At 34.8% G+C, this 14,672-nt stretch overlaps 1 protein-coding gene across 1 annotated transcript in view; it reads left to right on the top strand.

Annotated features, from left to right (window-relative positions):
• LOC128235725 (lysyl oxidase homolog 2-like) overlaps nt 1-13,575 on the top strand; it is a 34,512-nt gene extending 20,937 nt beyond the window's left edge. Inside the window, exons 8-15 of the mRNA XM_052950526.1 lie at nt 5,499-5,578; nt 6,528-6,599; nt 7,322-7,460; nt 7,768-7,893; nt 9,692-9,862; nt 10,981-11,151; nt 12,798-12,936; nt 13,395-13,575. Coding sequence (XP_052806486.1) covers nt 5,499-5,578; nt 6,528-6,599; nt 7,322-7,460; nt 7,768-7,893; nt 9,692-9,862; nt 10,981-11,151; nt 12,798-12,936; nt 13,395-13,575 — 1,079 coding nt within the window. The remainder of the gene's footprint in view (nt 1-5,498; nt 5,579-6,527; nt 6,600-7,321; nt 7,461-7,767; nt 7,894-9,691; nt 9,863-10,980; nt 11,152-12,797; nt 12,937-13,394) is intronic.
• The last annotated feature ends 1,097 nt before the right edge of the window (nt 13,576-14,672 follow it).

The raw sequence follows: 14,672 nt of genomic DNA, 5'->3' as shown, positions 1-14,672 counted from the left end.
GCGGAAACGAGGTTTACCGAGTTTCCGCAAAACACCCTACGCGAGGGTCGGGATGAACCTATCTTACACGAGCGGCTATGATAGATGCTTTTTCTCCCACCTCAGTTAAACAAAATGAAGTAAAAATGTATTTTTTTGCTGGAACTCTTTTGTGCTTAGTGAAAAAAAATACGTACGGATATTTGATAATTCGTGGTTGTCACGGATATTCGCACAGTGATTCAGAGTATGTAAATAGTCTGATCGGTCTTTAAATAGTTCTATGAAGAGTGGAACATTATTTCTTGAAAGGTGCGTGAAAACTGTTTTCTGGAGACATTTGAAGCGAGAAATAATTAACTAACGTTCTAAATATTCTTAATATAAGACAAGGTTTCCATGATGCGCTACAGACAACAGTCTTCAACAAGGGAGGTAATAACAATGTGGTGACCATTAAAAGAAGTTCCATACGGGCATTTTATCTTCGCCCGTGGGCAAGATAAGAATTTCTAGCATGGTTAAATTATTGGATCTACTTATCTGAGGTGGGAGAAAACCCTATATTTGGCTATTTTATAATGTTTTCCCCCTTAATTTAATATCTCAGCAACTACTTAATGTATTGCATTTATACTAGATACAATGGTACTCAAACACATAACCTACCTGAATAACCAAGTTAGATAACTGTATTTTGCAAATTATGGCCCTTTATGATTGGACTAAAAATATTGTAAAACTTTTGCATGTAACCACATTTATGTTTATATCGCAGCAAATACATCATGTATTGCATTAAAATATAGTTTTACAGTGATCTATGCATGTTTCGCCAAATATTTTTAATCCTTACACTGAAAAGCTGCGGAAAAGTCGAGCGCGCTGTCTCTGTGACAGCTCTTGTTGATGAATTATAGTCATCGACCACTGTAGCTTTTATAAAAATACGCATACGATGGATAAATATGTAGAGCTTGACCAGAAGCATTTCATCCCAAACTCCCACTGGTCTGTAAAGTAATTGCACTTCAAACTAGTTCATTAATATGATGAAGTAGAACTTTGATGAACACAAAATCAAATTGCATCTAATATGGTTAATGTATAACACAATTTGTTTGGATACATACTAATTGGAGTCAAACAATTTAAAAATACATGTGTGCATGATCATTTCATTATGTTCAATAACCAAGTATAATATGAGAAACATGTTCATAAACGAGCAAAATCATAAGTTGTTTGTAAACTGACACCTAAAATGTCATAGTTTTACATTAGTTAAGAATTTAATTTGTAAAATGATGACCTTTTAAACTGGAGAATATAAAGAAAATGACCTACCGCACAGGAGTCAAATTGCTAAATAATCCTTTACAAGCAATGATCTGACAGCAAGCAGTTTCTTGCGCTGTTGGAACGTCTTTTGGTATAGCCCTTTCACTTGGATTACTACATCTGACTTGTATGAACTGGTAGCAAGTTTGGCGAATAGAGCTCCCTTCGTCACTGCTGAATGTTACTTTACAAGCAATGATCCGACAGCCAAAGTTCCTTCACCTCTGAATGAAATTGGTGACACCTGGAAAGATTCCAGTTTAGTTTAAGTAAATAATCATGTCAAAAGGATGAATGATGTGTTGTGAATTCAGTAAAACTGTACACGCATTTGATAAAGACAATATGGCACTCATAAGTGTGTTAGCCTTATAAGTAAAATAATGACATTTAATTGTTGAAGTATTTTGCTCATGTATGATTATGGCATAATTATATGCATGCGCATTGTAATATATATATAAAACATGTATCTCTGCATCAACCATTTTTAGGGGCTGGGCGATTTAAAAAGCAAATGTCTACACCTTCCTGCACACATGTCCCTGCAGTTGTTGACTTCTACGGGAAGTGCAAGGCATCTCTAATGCACCTACTCCCTTAAGCAGGAGGCTATTCTTCAGGCAGGATGATGCTGGAGAATGTGCCTGCATCCAACATTGGTGAAGTGAGCAGTAATGGATGGATATATACATGTGTATCATTTAGAAGCGGCGTATGGTCTCACTTGGAATAAACAGTAATGGAATTAACTGCAAATTGTTTATTGTGGTGCATGGGTGTTCTTGATAATTGGTATGCATTTTAAGAAAATGTAATATTTGTAGAATTTACTTAAAAGTGATAACTCGTCAGTGCATAATATGTGCAATGTGTTTGCACGAAATTCACAATTAACTTTACTTTGTGTGCATTATCTGTTGTTTAGATAAAGCGGTGCCATACCTTTCCGATTTCGAAACGAAAATACGAGCGATTTATGATCTACAGGTGCCTTTAAATAGTAGTAGTCATCGGGCTATAACTGACTGAACAAAGTCAGCACAATGAATGAACACCTAGGTTGTCAACAATCCATGTCCGGTCTCTAACATTTTAAAAAAAAAAAATTGCCCCCATGTCCACTATGAGAAGATTTTGTGTCGCCTGACAGACCAATGTCTGTATATCAGAGTTCAAGGTCACACTTGAAGGTCAAAATTTTTTTTTTACTAATCCTGGCTGTTTTATGGCAATGCATTTGGGGACGTTAAAATAAATTTGATTCTCATGTTTAACATGGGAAGCTGCCTTGATGCCTGCAGACAAATCTAAGTAGATCAAATGTCAAAGTAAAACTCAAGGGTCATACGTTGCCTTTCTTTGTATTTTGAAATGTTCTGGCTCTATAACTTGGATGAGAAGCTGCCTTGAAGCCTGCAAGACATATTTCAGTAGGTCAAATGTCAAAATAGCACTTAAGGGCCATACAATGCCCGTCTTTATATTTTGGAATTTACTGACTGTGCTCTTGGCATTTAATTGGAGAATTTCAAAATATTTCTACACAAGTGTTATACTTTAGCTGGCATGTTGCCTGAGACTTTTAAACATAATTAGTTATATCTTCATAACAGAGTATTTTAACATATTATCAAGCAACCTTAAGTTTCACAAATCTGTAACATCATTTCTATTCAGCGGTGAACTAATTGCCCTTCCCGATAACCTAGTTTACGTCGAGTCGCGTTGCGTCATGCTTATAGCTCGAAAAATTAAGGATCGTCTAATAACAGTACATATACGTGTCCACATTTTTCCCGTGTACAACTTAATGTCATTCAGTGCCGCAAAACCTGACCTATACGCTAAACTAGTATTAATTTAAAGATAAGTATAACATATTATACATGTTGTACTAAGATAAGAGTTTAAACTTTAACTGTGAAAAGAACCTTATAGATATAAACAAAATTGAATGTATAGTTATAATTTAAATTATGAACACTATGCATGCATGAACACTGTATAAAGAGTGTATTTGCAAGTCCAAACGGTATTTTTAGTTTCTGAGACATTTATTTATTTATTCAGGACATTCCATTTCTTATTTTTCTTTTTTAAACGGACCGTACTTCGGATTAATTATTTTAAATTTCTTTTATTTTTACACGTCGTCATTGAATTGAGTTTTAATTAAAACAATCGGAATAACAAACATCCTGCACTCCCTCTCTTTACTAAAAGATGGGCCTTAAGACTTAATATTAAATTTGCATAGCCCAAATCATTATAAGTCTTATCTGAAATTAAATATATCTGAAGTACATTCAAGTACATGTATAACCGTACTGGCTACTGGCTAACTAAATTTATGTGCATTGAAAGGACATCACTGTTTTTTCTGTTATTATTCATTTGACACGGGATGCTATGATTTAAACTCAATATGCTCTTGACAACTTGTTGTTCTTACTGCACAGCAGTATATTTGCAATTTTGAAATATGTTTGACGAATTTTTCTATGCTTATAAACAGTTTCTTTCACAAAATAAAATTATAAGATTTATGCATTATATAAACAAATATTTGTTCCGACATAAGTATTATATGTATTTTTGTAGACCTTATGGAAATCTAAAGTTGACTATTTGTGTTTATTGTATTCATGAATTATGTGTTCGCTGACAACCACCTATTTGTGGCATTACCTTAACAGTAGCCCACATGTTTAAGAATATGATTTACTCATTTCTTGAAACTTTTTGTCTTGTTTTGAAAAGGCGACAGTAAGCACTTCAGACAATCCATTTCTTTGTATAGTCTTGTTTTGTCTCCTGGAGATACGCAAATCACGTTTTAGATAATAACCACACAGAGAATGTATGATAGGAACTGATAAACACTTAAATAAAGAACGCCACAAAGATTGTAGTTCTAATTTCATATTCGGTGAAAGAAACTGAACGATGAAGAATGGACACAATTGGTGTAAGTTTTTTTTTAATTACAAAGATACAAAGAAGAATAAACAAAATTAAATAAATGCAGTCTCGATAAACTGCAACATTATTGCTGACAATTTTTAATTTTTAAACAAAATTGACTGATAAATGATTAATAAAACGAGCCTGATTTGTTACTTTTTGAAATTTCAAGTTTATTTGCATACTGTAATAAGATATTAATGTTGTTCTGTCATTGAAAAGAAGGACTCGTTTGTTGATTATCTTAAGATGTTTTATAATAAACTATGTTTAAATCATATCATTCGAATCTTCATTCTAGTTTCGTACGTATATAGACATGTTATGGTAAACATTTCTTACTTTGTCTTTTATTTCAGCTTTATGTCACATTTGCGAGTCTAAACTTAAACCAGTTAAAACAGATCTTGTTAAAATATTGCAAATTTCAACATTGGGAAGAACTTTTAAAAAATCTCAGGATTACACAAGCCATCTGTTATAAAAGTGATATCTCTCGTATTGTATATCTGGCGTTTTGATTTATCTAATCAGTTTCTTAAAGGAAGTTGCAAATGTATTGATGCCGCTCACATCTGACACCCAACAAAAATGTAAATTGAGGCCGTCATATCATCAACAACTCACTATAGTGCACCGCAGACACGCCATATCAAACGTAGTTACATGTTAAATCTGTGAAAAGACTATTTTTAAGGTATCCGTCGTTGCGGTGGTGTGTGGTTTATTTTGTAATGAAGATTTATTTAATATTCATAGCCAATACATTTTTATCTGTCTGCCTTTTTCGCTTTCAGGTGAATGGACCTTAGCCGTGCTCCTTTTAGTCTTGCTTTTCGGGACGGAAACTTGTAATGTTTATTTTTTCTATGATTATTGTCTTATCTATAAAACTAACTAAATGAGTATTTTTAAAAAATAGTCATAGTCTGTACACTTGTACGCATTGCCATGTAGAATTATTTCGGTATATTTTCGTCTTGAACTTGAATTATTTTTCCAGTCATAGCCCTAGCGATACCTTTTGTTTTTATTTAAAAACAACAAAACAATGTTCTTGAGCCAAATGCAAATTTATGCCACATTTCCCACCCCTCCCTTAAGCCTTAAAATACAGAATGTGCCATCATTTTCCATGTTTATATTCTTAAGCAAATTTTGCATTTGTAAAAAAAAACTTATGTAGCATATTCATTTTGTTCAATTTGCAGCTGCTATTGAGTGTTACTCCTGTCAGAATGTGGCAGACGTTGACGCATGTCATAGCGCGCAAACATGTTTATCCAACCAGGTACATAGATTTTATTTAAGATAAGTGGCATTCTCTCTCTCTCTCTCTCTCTCTCTCTCTCTATCTCTCTCTCTCTCTCTCTCTCTCTCTGTGGTTGGTGAGAGGGTCGGTGAGGGAGAAAAAGAGAGCCGGTGAGATTCTATCTTTTACCGACTCCCTCTCTCATCGACTCTCTGCCTCCTTCCCTCTTCGACTCTTTTTTTCTCACACCGACTTACTTCCTCTATCTCACCGATTCACTCTCTCTCTCTCGTTCCCTCATTGTCATTCTCTCTCTCACCGACTGTCTCTCTTACCATCTCTCTCACAGACTCTCTCGCTCTCGCTTTCACCGACTCTCTCTCCCTCTCACCGACTCTATCATCAACTCTCTTTCTTTCTCTCTTACCAACTCTTTCTCCTTCTCACCGACTCTTTCTTTCTCTCGCCGACTCACTCTCTATCTCTCACCGACTTCTTTCACCAGCCCCCCCCCCCTCTCTATCTCTTTCTCTTTTACCGATTATCTATCTCTTTCATCAACTCTCTCTCTCTCTCTCTCTCTCTCTCTCTCTCTCTCTCTCTCTCTCTCTCTCTCTCTCTCTCTCTCTCTCTCTCTCTCTCTCTCTCTCTCTCTCTTGTCGACTCTCTCTCATTGACTCTCTCTCTCACTCGCATAGAGAGCAAGTCGGTCAGTGAGGGTCGGACAGACCCTCACTGACCGACTTGCTCTCGCTCGCTCTCTCTCTCTCCCTCTCTCTCTCTCTCTCTCTCTCGCTCTCTATATGAATCGCTCTCTATATGAATCGCTCTCTCTATTGAATCCATATCAACATTAAGATTGAGAAATGCCAACGGCAATCGGACTAATAAATATAGAATATGTCTGTGTTCTTAAATTCGTACAATAATCAATACCAGGATCCCTATTAATTTTAAACGAAACCTTATGTTCTTGTTTATGCTGTAGACATGCTACCAACAGACAGTTGGTGCTGGATCAGGATCCGTTTCCTACAACTTAGGATGTATCGACATACATGTAAGTAAACACTTCTTAATACAATAATGTTGTTACATTTAATTTCGCCTCGATACCAAAAAAAGTATTTGACCTATAATAGCACAACCCGAATCGCTCCTCTGCCACATGTTGATATATGTGGACACTGTATTATATTGGTATGAATGGAAAGGAAGTCGTAAGGTGTAATGTTAAATTAGTCTAAACATAGGAAATCATTTAAAGCAGACAGAGTTACCAATAAATAAGTAAATAATATTTATATCTAAAATACAACGAAAAACTTAATTAAAACTCAAACTCTTTTTAATTCTCAAACTAATAAAAGCTACCTCATATGAGAATGAACGAATTATTTACGGTAACCTATTCGATCCGTCTATGAGGCAGCGTGGAATCCCGTCTTGATGGTCATGACTATAATATTATATAATCTAAGACGCTGATTGGAGTATATCTGCCCATGTTAAACCTACACATGTTTGCATTAAATTGGCTGCAGAAATGAAATGCCATTATAAGTGGTGTAATATTTGCGTTATGATTTCAGTAATAAAGGGTTTGTTTGTACTCTACGTTAAAATGAAATTTCAGGATGTAACACAACTGTTGCGCTGAAAAGTTGTTGAAGAACAATGAAACATGGAAAAATATGGACTCCGATAAAATACAAATCAAGACAGAATTGGGAAATATTCATCTTGTAGAGTATTCAGTGTTTCTTTATAATTTATGTTCAGTCTTGTTTTGATGCAAACGGTATCCATGGAAACCCGGGTATTATCGGAAGATCATCTGAAAGAAGACAATCCGAAACTAACTGCAAGGAGTGTTGCTCAGTTTCTTACTGCAACGATCAGCTCTGTGCGCATAAACAAGGTGATGCATATTTCTCCACGTAAATACTACCACTCTACCAATTAACACATAGTGTTACTTATTATTTTAATCAATATTACAACGTAAATAAGTGGTTTGGAAATGTTAAATCTGATTTTAGGTCAATATTATATATGTTTTTTGTTTTTTTTTAAATTAAGATAAGGGAATATTGTATTGATTCAAGGAACAGTTTTTGTGGAGTTATTTAAGTTAATGTTTGAATGATATTTATTGCCACAAAGCCTTCCCGAAAGTAAAGTGCAATAAGCTCCATGTTTCCAATACGATGGTATTTGTCTTTAAGCATCATCCTGTGTCGATGACATCAGCGTTGATTGTGCTAAGATAAACTCGCTGTTCAATATATGCGCTTCGAACTACGAGCATGCGTCTCAAGTGTGTCCAAGGTTCTGCGGACTGTGTGATTATGGTACGTAAACTTTCATGTTTCATTCAACACTTAGCTTATTCTTATTCAAACATATCACTATATATGAGCCCTTAATAGTCATACCAACCAGGAAAACGCCAATTTAGACAAACGTTTATGTAACGGAAATCACATATTTTGTTGGGTTGAATCATTAAAGGTATTTAACCAGTGGACACTCGTCGACACATTTGCTCAATAACGATACAGTTTTTGTGCAATTGAAAAATTGCAAACACATTTACAAGCAGAGTACATCTGGTGGTGGTCGAGCCAACTACCGCTTTTAAACGCATGCGAGCAATTTTACTCGTCGCTTTAAAGGGATTTAAAGGCTTTGAGCACTGTTTTCAATTGCTTTTATTTATGGACTTTAGCTTGGCCACTGGCAAACGGTGATGAACGGTGCTCTTTCGCTAGTGCATTTTCCAACTTCTTTGAAAGTTTTAAACGACAGAGTTTTGTATCGTTGTCTTCATGCAACGTATAGCCATCATCAAATACTAACTGGCCATTTGTAGAGCGTCTCTACAATAAACACTACACGTTTGCCGTTCGAGTTTCAAAGTCGTTTAGTTCCCCTTACTGACATCTCATCCCACACATTCATATGTGGACTGTACTTCGGCTGCTGATAAGAAGTGCCCTCTGACTATCTTCGGTTCACGTTACCATACTTTATGGCTACACCCAAACTGTATTTTTGTCTGTGAAGCAACATTCTCCCAGTGTTTTTTTCTGTGTTTCAAACACTCTTTACACCTCTTGCACTACATCGATTCCACGAGAGGAGAGGGACTAAGCCGCCTTTTCTGCCATTCAATATGGTGTGTTTCTGCAAAAGAGATTCAAGCAAAATATTCTCAGTTTTTCTTTTTGGCATCCCTCTCCTTATCTTGCACATACGCCATCTTTTGTATTAAAATGCTATTGACCAGAGCCTCATAATGTCGCCAACTGTCAGTTTACTGTGTCAATCGGATCCCTTATGATCAATACTCCTTTCTTTTTTTTAAAACCCTATCAACTATGGAAAGAGGAATATCTGCAATAATAAAAAGTAGTTATGACAGTACTTACTTGGTATTATTCAAAGGTAATACCATCATTTATCAAAAACATTCATGTTTACACTCATGTCTGCGACTCGGCAAAACAAAGGACACTAATCTTCGAATTTTCAAAATTATATGGAAGAGTTACCTTCCTTGGAACATTGTTAAACACTGAATTGACAGAATAAAATATTACCCAAACAGCAAAAAGGAACAAATAATCAATAATTTCCAGACAAGCTGACCAGACAATTACATCAATTGAAACGGTAGTAATACATTTAAAATACGGTGGCTTCCTGATATATATTAGTTTATCTTGTGAATGCAAGAACATGCTGTTAAATGTTGTTGCGGTATAAAACATGACAAATAAACAAATAGCGATTACTGCAGATGCACTAAAAGCAATTATTTTCGGTTTTGCGGGGAGGGTTCACTAATCTCACGTTGCAGGTCCGCAACGTCAAAACCAGTATATACGTTGAAAATAGTTTTTCAGTTATGTTGCCTGTAAAACAAATGAACGAAAATGTCAGAGAACAACGAATATCTTAATGATGAAGTATTGTTTTCGCTGATGACTGTATGCTATAAATATAGAAAGGTCAATGATCTGGAAAAAATCCCGAGCTTACATATAAGTATTTTGTTTTATAATGTATAGCCATATTCATGTTATAAATACAATAAAGTATTTCCTGTAATGCATAAACATTATTATACCTCTTTGTTTCTCTAAGCCAATGGCAACTGGGCGGAATGGACTAAATGGTCTTCGTGTGATATAACTTGTGGAAACATGACCCAGACGCGGAGAAGAACATGTACAAATCCTGCTCCAAATCATTACGGGAAGAACTGCACTGGACCTGAGACGGACATTCAAACTTGTGTTTTACAAACGTGTCCAGGTACTCAGCTTTACTTTTTTACACCAACAGTTCCACTACGCATCAATAAAAGTAACAAATTATCGAATGGAACCTTTCATTTTAAGTCGTGTTGCCCGGATGGCCCACATACAACTAGTCTGGAACTATCGAGCATTCATTCAAAAAAGTAAAGCATATTTTAAGGCGTCAAACGTGCCGAAATTATGCGCACATTCGGTATCTACTGCATGCTGATCTTCGTTCCTTGTTCGACAGAAGTTGAATGAATTACACATATCCAATCAATATGTTACACTTTCCTTGTTATAACCACCAAAATACTCATTCAACTTATAACTAGTTTTGTTAAAAATCGAAATGCTCAAAGTTGTATCATGGTTAAGTTGTTTCCTATCGAATTCCTTCAAATTGTTCGTTGGGTCAATATCGGCCCCGTCTGGGATTTATTTGTTATGCATATGATTAAACGAGGACATTATGTAATCTCCTGTCCAACTCCCGCCTTGTTATTAGCATTTGGTACGTAGCAGTTGTAATGGTATTTTACCCGATTTCCTAGAATTAGATCCTTGCATTTAATACTTGGCATACCTTTTGGTTCATTTGACTTGCATATACCTATAAAAGGATCTATTAAACTGGAATGAAAAATCGAAATCTACGGATTTTAAATATTGGGTTTACGCAAAAGCATCAGTATTATTTTTTTTTGCCAAATTTTTAGATACGTAGGCATATATTATCATATGTCTTACCTCCAAACCTGCATACATCTCTAGCGTAAAAAGGTCACTTAAGATACATCGTTTTAAGACCCCAGCAACAGTTAATTAAGGTAAGAATACACTTAATGTTACCAACCGTATGCATATCGGTGCAAAAACGAGCTTAGCCAACGATGTTGTTCCAGTAGTTGGTATTAAATAATTGTAAGCATACATGTTATCTTTGAGATAAATTCGTTCCCTATAAGTAACTCCGAATATCATTGATTATATGCACTCTAAGTGACATCATAATACCTAATTACAATTGTGAACAATATAGGATATATACAATTAATTATCGTAGCCTTATATTGCGCCTATACACCTTATATACGTACACATTTTAATGTTTGACGTTACTTGTTATAGTTCACGGTGGATGGAGTGGATGGGAATCTTGGAGTGTTTGTTCAGTTTCCTGTGGCGTTGGTATGCAACACAGGCATAGAACTTGTTCCAACCCAGCGCCTTCTCTGTTTGGAGATCACTGTTTTGGCGATTCTAACGGTTATAAGATATGCATTGTACAGCAATGCGAAGGTAATATAATCTAACTCGTTCCGTAAACGAAGTAAACTTTCGAAACCTGCAGGAACCTTAAAGTTGATGCTATATTGATTGATTAAGAAAGCCAACAAACATATGTTTGACACTTAAGTTCGTGAAAAATATGCTTATGGTACAATGACCAAGCACCATTTTCATAAAACGTAGTTATTCAGTACATTACTCAGCTCACTTTTCGAAGTAAGTTCTACAGATACGTGTATAATTTTAATCGTTTTTTTGTTTAATCTTTGTTGTAATATACGCATATCAATGATAATGTTTAAAGGATATTGCTCAATTGTCTATGGCAAGAAATTAACTCACCCATTAATACAATTCGTTTAGTGTATTAAATTTATTTATATATCACAACATATTAAAATTATATATAACGAGGATTTCGGGTCTATTAACTGGTTGGTACATTGTTGTTAAGGACAATGTTCATTAATTAGCGTTCGTATGTTAGTTGAATAGCGATGTAAAATATCAGCACTTTTTATTACCGCTCCGATATTGGATTTAAACTTTAGTGACAAAATGTGATTCCGAATCGCAATTACAAAGTATTTCATTATTATTTAGTTCAGTGAGCGCGTTTCAAAAGCAGAATTATGACTGTTTAGTTTATGAAATAAAAGGACCTTTTGCATACATACAACAATAAGTGTTTTTCTTAAGTGTTATGAGTGTTTTTTTCCAAAATATTGCCATTACATTTATAAGTTTATATTCAAACGTACATATATATATATATATATATATTAATTAACAGATAGTCATTGGACGACCTGGGGTAAATGGAGCGAATGTCACGTGACCTGTGGTGAAAGCGTTAAACGCAGGGAAAGGCAGTGCACAATTGCAAGTCCCCTTGCAAAACCTTGCGTAGGACAATCTGTGGAAGTAGACATTTGCTTCAGTGGAGCGGCTTGTGGGGACATCAGCGGTAAACAAAGTCAATTGAGACTTATATGATTTTTGAGAAAAACACACCAAACACCTGTTTGGTATAAACTGCAGTCAGCTTTCAACTGAGAATAGTGGATAATACTTTTTGTAGTTCACAATTTAATTAACCATGTTCTTGATGAAAACAAGCAGTTATTTGGTGTTTTTAAAAAGTGTATGCATAAGTACTAAGAGACAAACTTTTTTCATTAATAAAGTATATGTACATGTTTAATCATTTGTATTCGAGAGTAAAACACATATATGAGCGGGATGCAGTGTTTGAACGTCGTTTAGGTGTACGTATTTTTATATTATATGTGGAATTAAATTTATGTTCTTGCTCGTGTATGCTTTTGACACAAAATGCACTAAAATATACTTGAGGGCAATTTCTCTGCGTTAAAAGATAAATTGTTTTATCCATGTGGTTGGTCTTCAACCAGTGAAACTAGGTGCATATATTTCATTTTGTAAACGTTCTAGTCTATGAATACTTTTTCGTTTACATTTCGCTACGTCAACGCTTATTTCAATATACATCGTTCGTTATGAGTTTGAATGACCTTTTATCACCTCGAAGGCGTAGCAAACAATTAGGCTTACGTAGAGACACAAGACATTGAACAGCATTAGATTATTAAAAAAAATGGTATCGCTCTATCGAAAAACCATTACAATTGCAGTTCGGCTTGTTAACGGAAGCGATAAGTATCAAGGTCGTATCGAGATTTCCTTGCTAGGCTCGGTTTGGGGAACAGTGTGTGATGATGGATTTAGTACCAACTCTGCAGCAGTTGTATGCTTCATGCTTGGATTTAACAGGTATGGACAGCATATGATTTTCTCTACGAAACAATACTTGAAAACGGTATACTGTTTGCTTGTTTAATTGTATTTTGAATCGGATGAAATACCATGATGTGCAAATAAATGCCAACATAGACTGTAATCAGCTCTTAACCTGTCTTAAATAACTATTGAAACAAAGTCATCAGTTAAAATCGTTAGGTCCGTATGTATGATAAAAACTGCAATGCGCTGGACTCGAGTGGGCAAACTTATGTAATAGTTGAAAGAAATCTGAACGACACAAATATTACCTTATTTAACACGTATTATTTTCGTTTGAGATCATTATATGCCATGCACTGGAGCCCATTAGTAGTGGCAAACCGGATTTAATGCAGCAATACACGTTTTCCCGTAAACAAACCTTTATCGTTCGTTCATACAATCTATAACACTCTTAAAGTTACAATTTTGCTGTTAACATTACATAGATCTGGCGCGACATTTAATAGTGCGTTTCCTGATGGTGTAGCTTCTCAGCCGATTTTGTTAGACGACGTGATATGTTCTGGACTTGAAACGAACATCCTTGCATGCAATCACACTCGAGTGGCAAGTCACAATTGTGGCCATAGCGAAGATGTTGGAGTTGTTTGTAGGCCATGTGAGTAAATGCATACAATATAAAATCAATGTAACACAGCATCAAATCGATATGTGTAAAGCGTCATTTGGGCGGTAGGATGTCTGTCTTCAAAAACAAACAAATCTTGTTTAAATTATAAAAACATATTGCAAAGAAAACTCAATATTGATGTTATTTTAAAAATATAAAAGTTTAATAGTATTCCCTGCAACATAAAATCGGTATGTGCGAGGCTTTTTTGAGAATTTGGCATGTTTTTAAGTGTTAAATGTTATATAGTGCCGTACTGTTGTTCCTATCGCCTGCTATATTAACTTTAAAGTTTAATGTACGTATGATTTGCTTGTTTTATCTTTCGACATCAGTTTTGTTTTGCCTAAAAGTTTGAAGAAACTTGAACGTGGCGCTAATCAATTTGTGTAGCATGTATGAAGATATGTTGATAGTCATTATATGGAACATATAGTGCATTAATCACCGTACAAGTACGATACATTACAAGGAATTGAGTAAAGAAAGAAAATACAAGATGAAAATATATAAAAGGGCATGATGATATTTACTCTTTTGATGTAAATTAAACGTGTTAACTGATATATTTGATGTAAGAGTGCATTACCGATAATACTAATTCGCGTTCTTTCTTATTTCAGGATGCATGACATACTACAGCACCTGTTTTAACTATTTAAAACTTCAGTAAAAATCACATTCAATTTGCAATTTGACGATATTGTAATGTTCTTGATTCAATATGATTTCTCAAACCCAATGTTTTCTTCTCTTTTTTTCTGGAAAATCATTGCATCATCGATAATGTACGAACCGAAAAAACATACATTTTACCCTATGTTCTGCATTCAAATTAACCCGAACTTTATTTTATATTACCTCGGTCGCCATTTTCGTTTTAATGTCGGTTGATTACATAAATTGTTCTGCCGCATTACTTTAAAAAAAAAACAAAGGCATTTTGTATTGTTTATTTCCTTCAACAGTTAATCAAAACTTAAAAAGTAACACAGCCGTAAAATACGACCATGTTAACCAACGTTCTATTGTGAACAAAAGCAATATACCTTACATGGCAGCAAAGATTTATTCATATAATATATATGTTGGG

This window comes from Mya arenaria, chromosome 5 (assembly GCF_026914265.1).
Source record: "Mya arenaria isolate MELC-2E11 chromosome 5, ASM2691426v1".
NCBI classification, from domain to species: domain Eukaryota; kingdom Metazoa; phylum Mollusca; class Bivalvia; order Myida; family Myidae; genus Mya; species Mya arenaria.
This window is presented reverse-complemented; position numbering and strand designations above follow the sequence as displayed.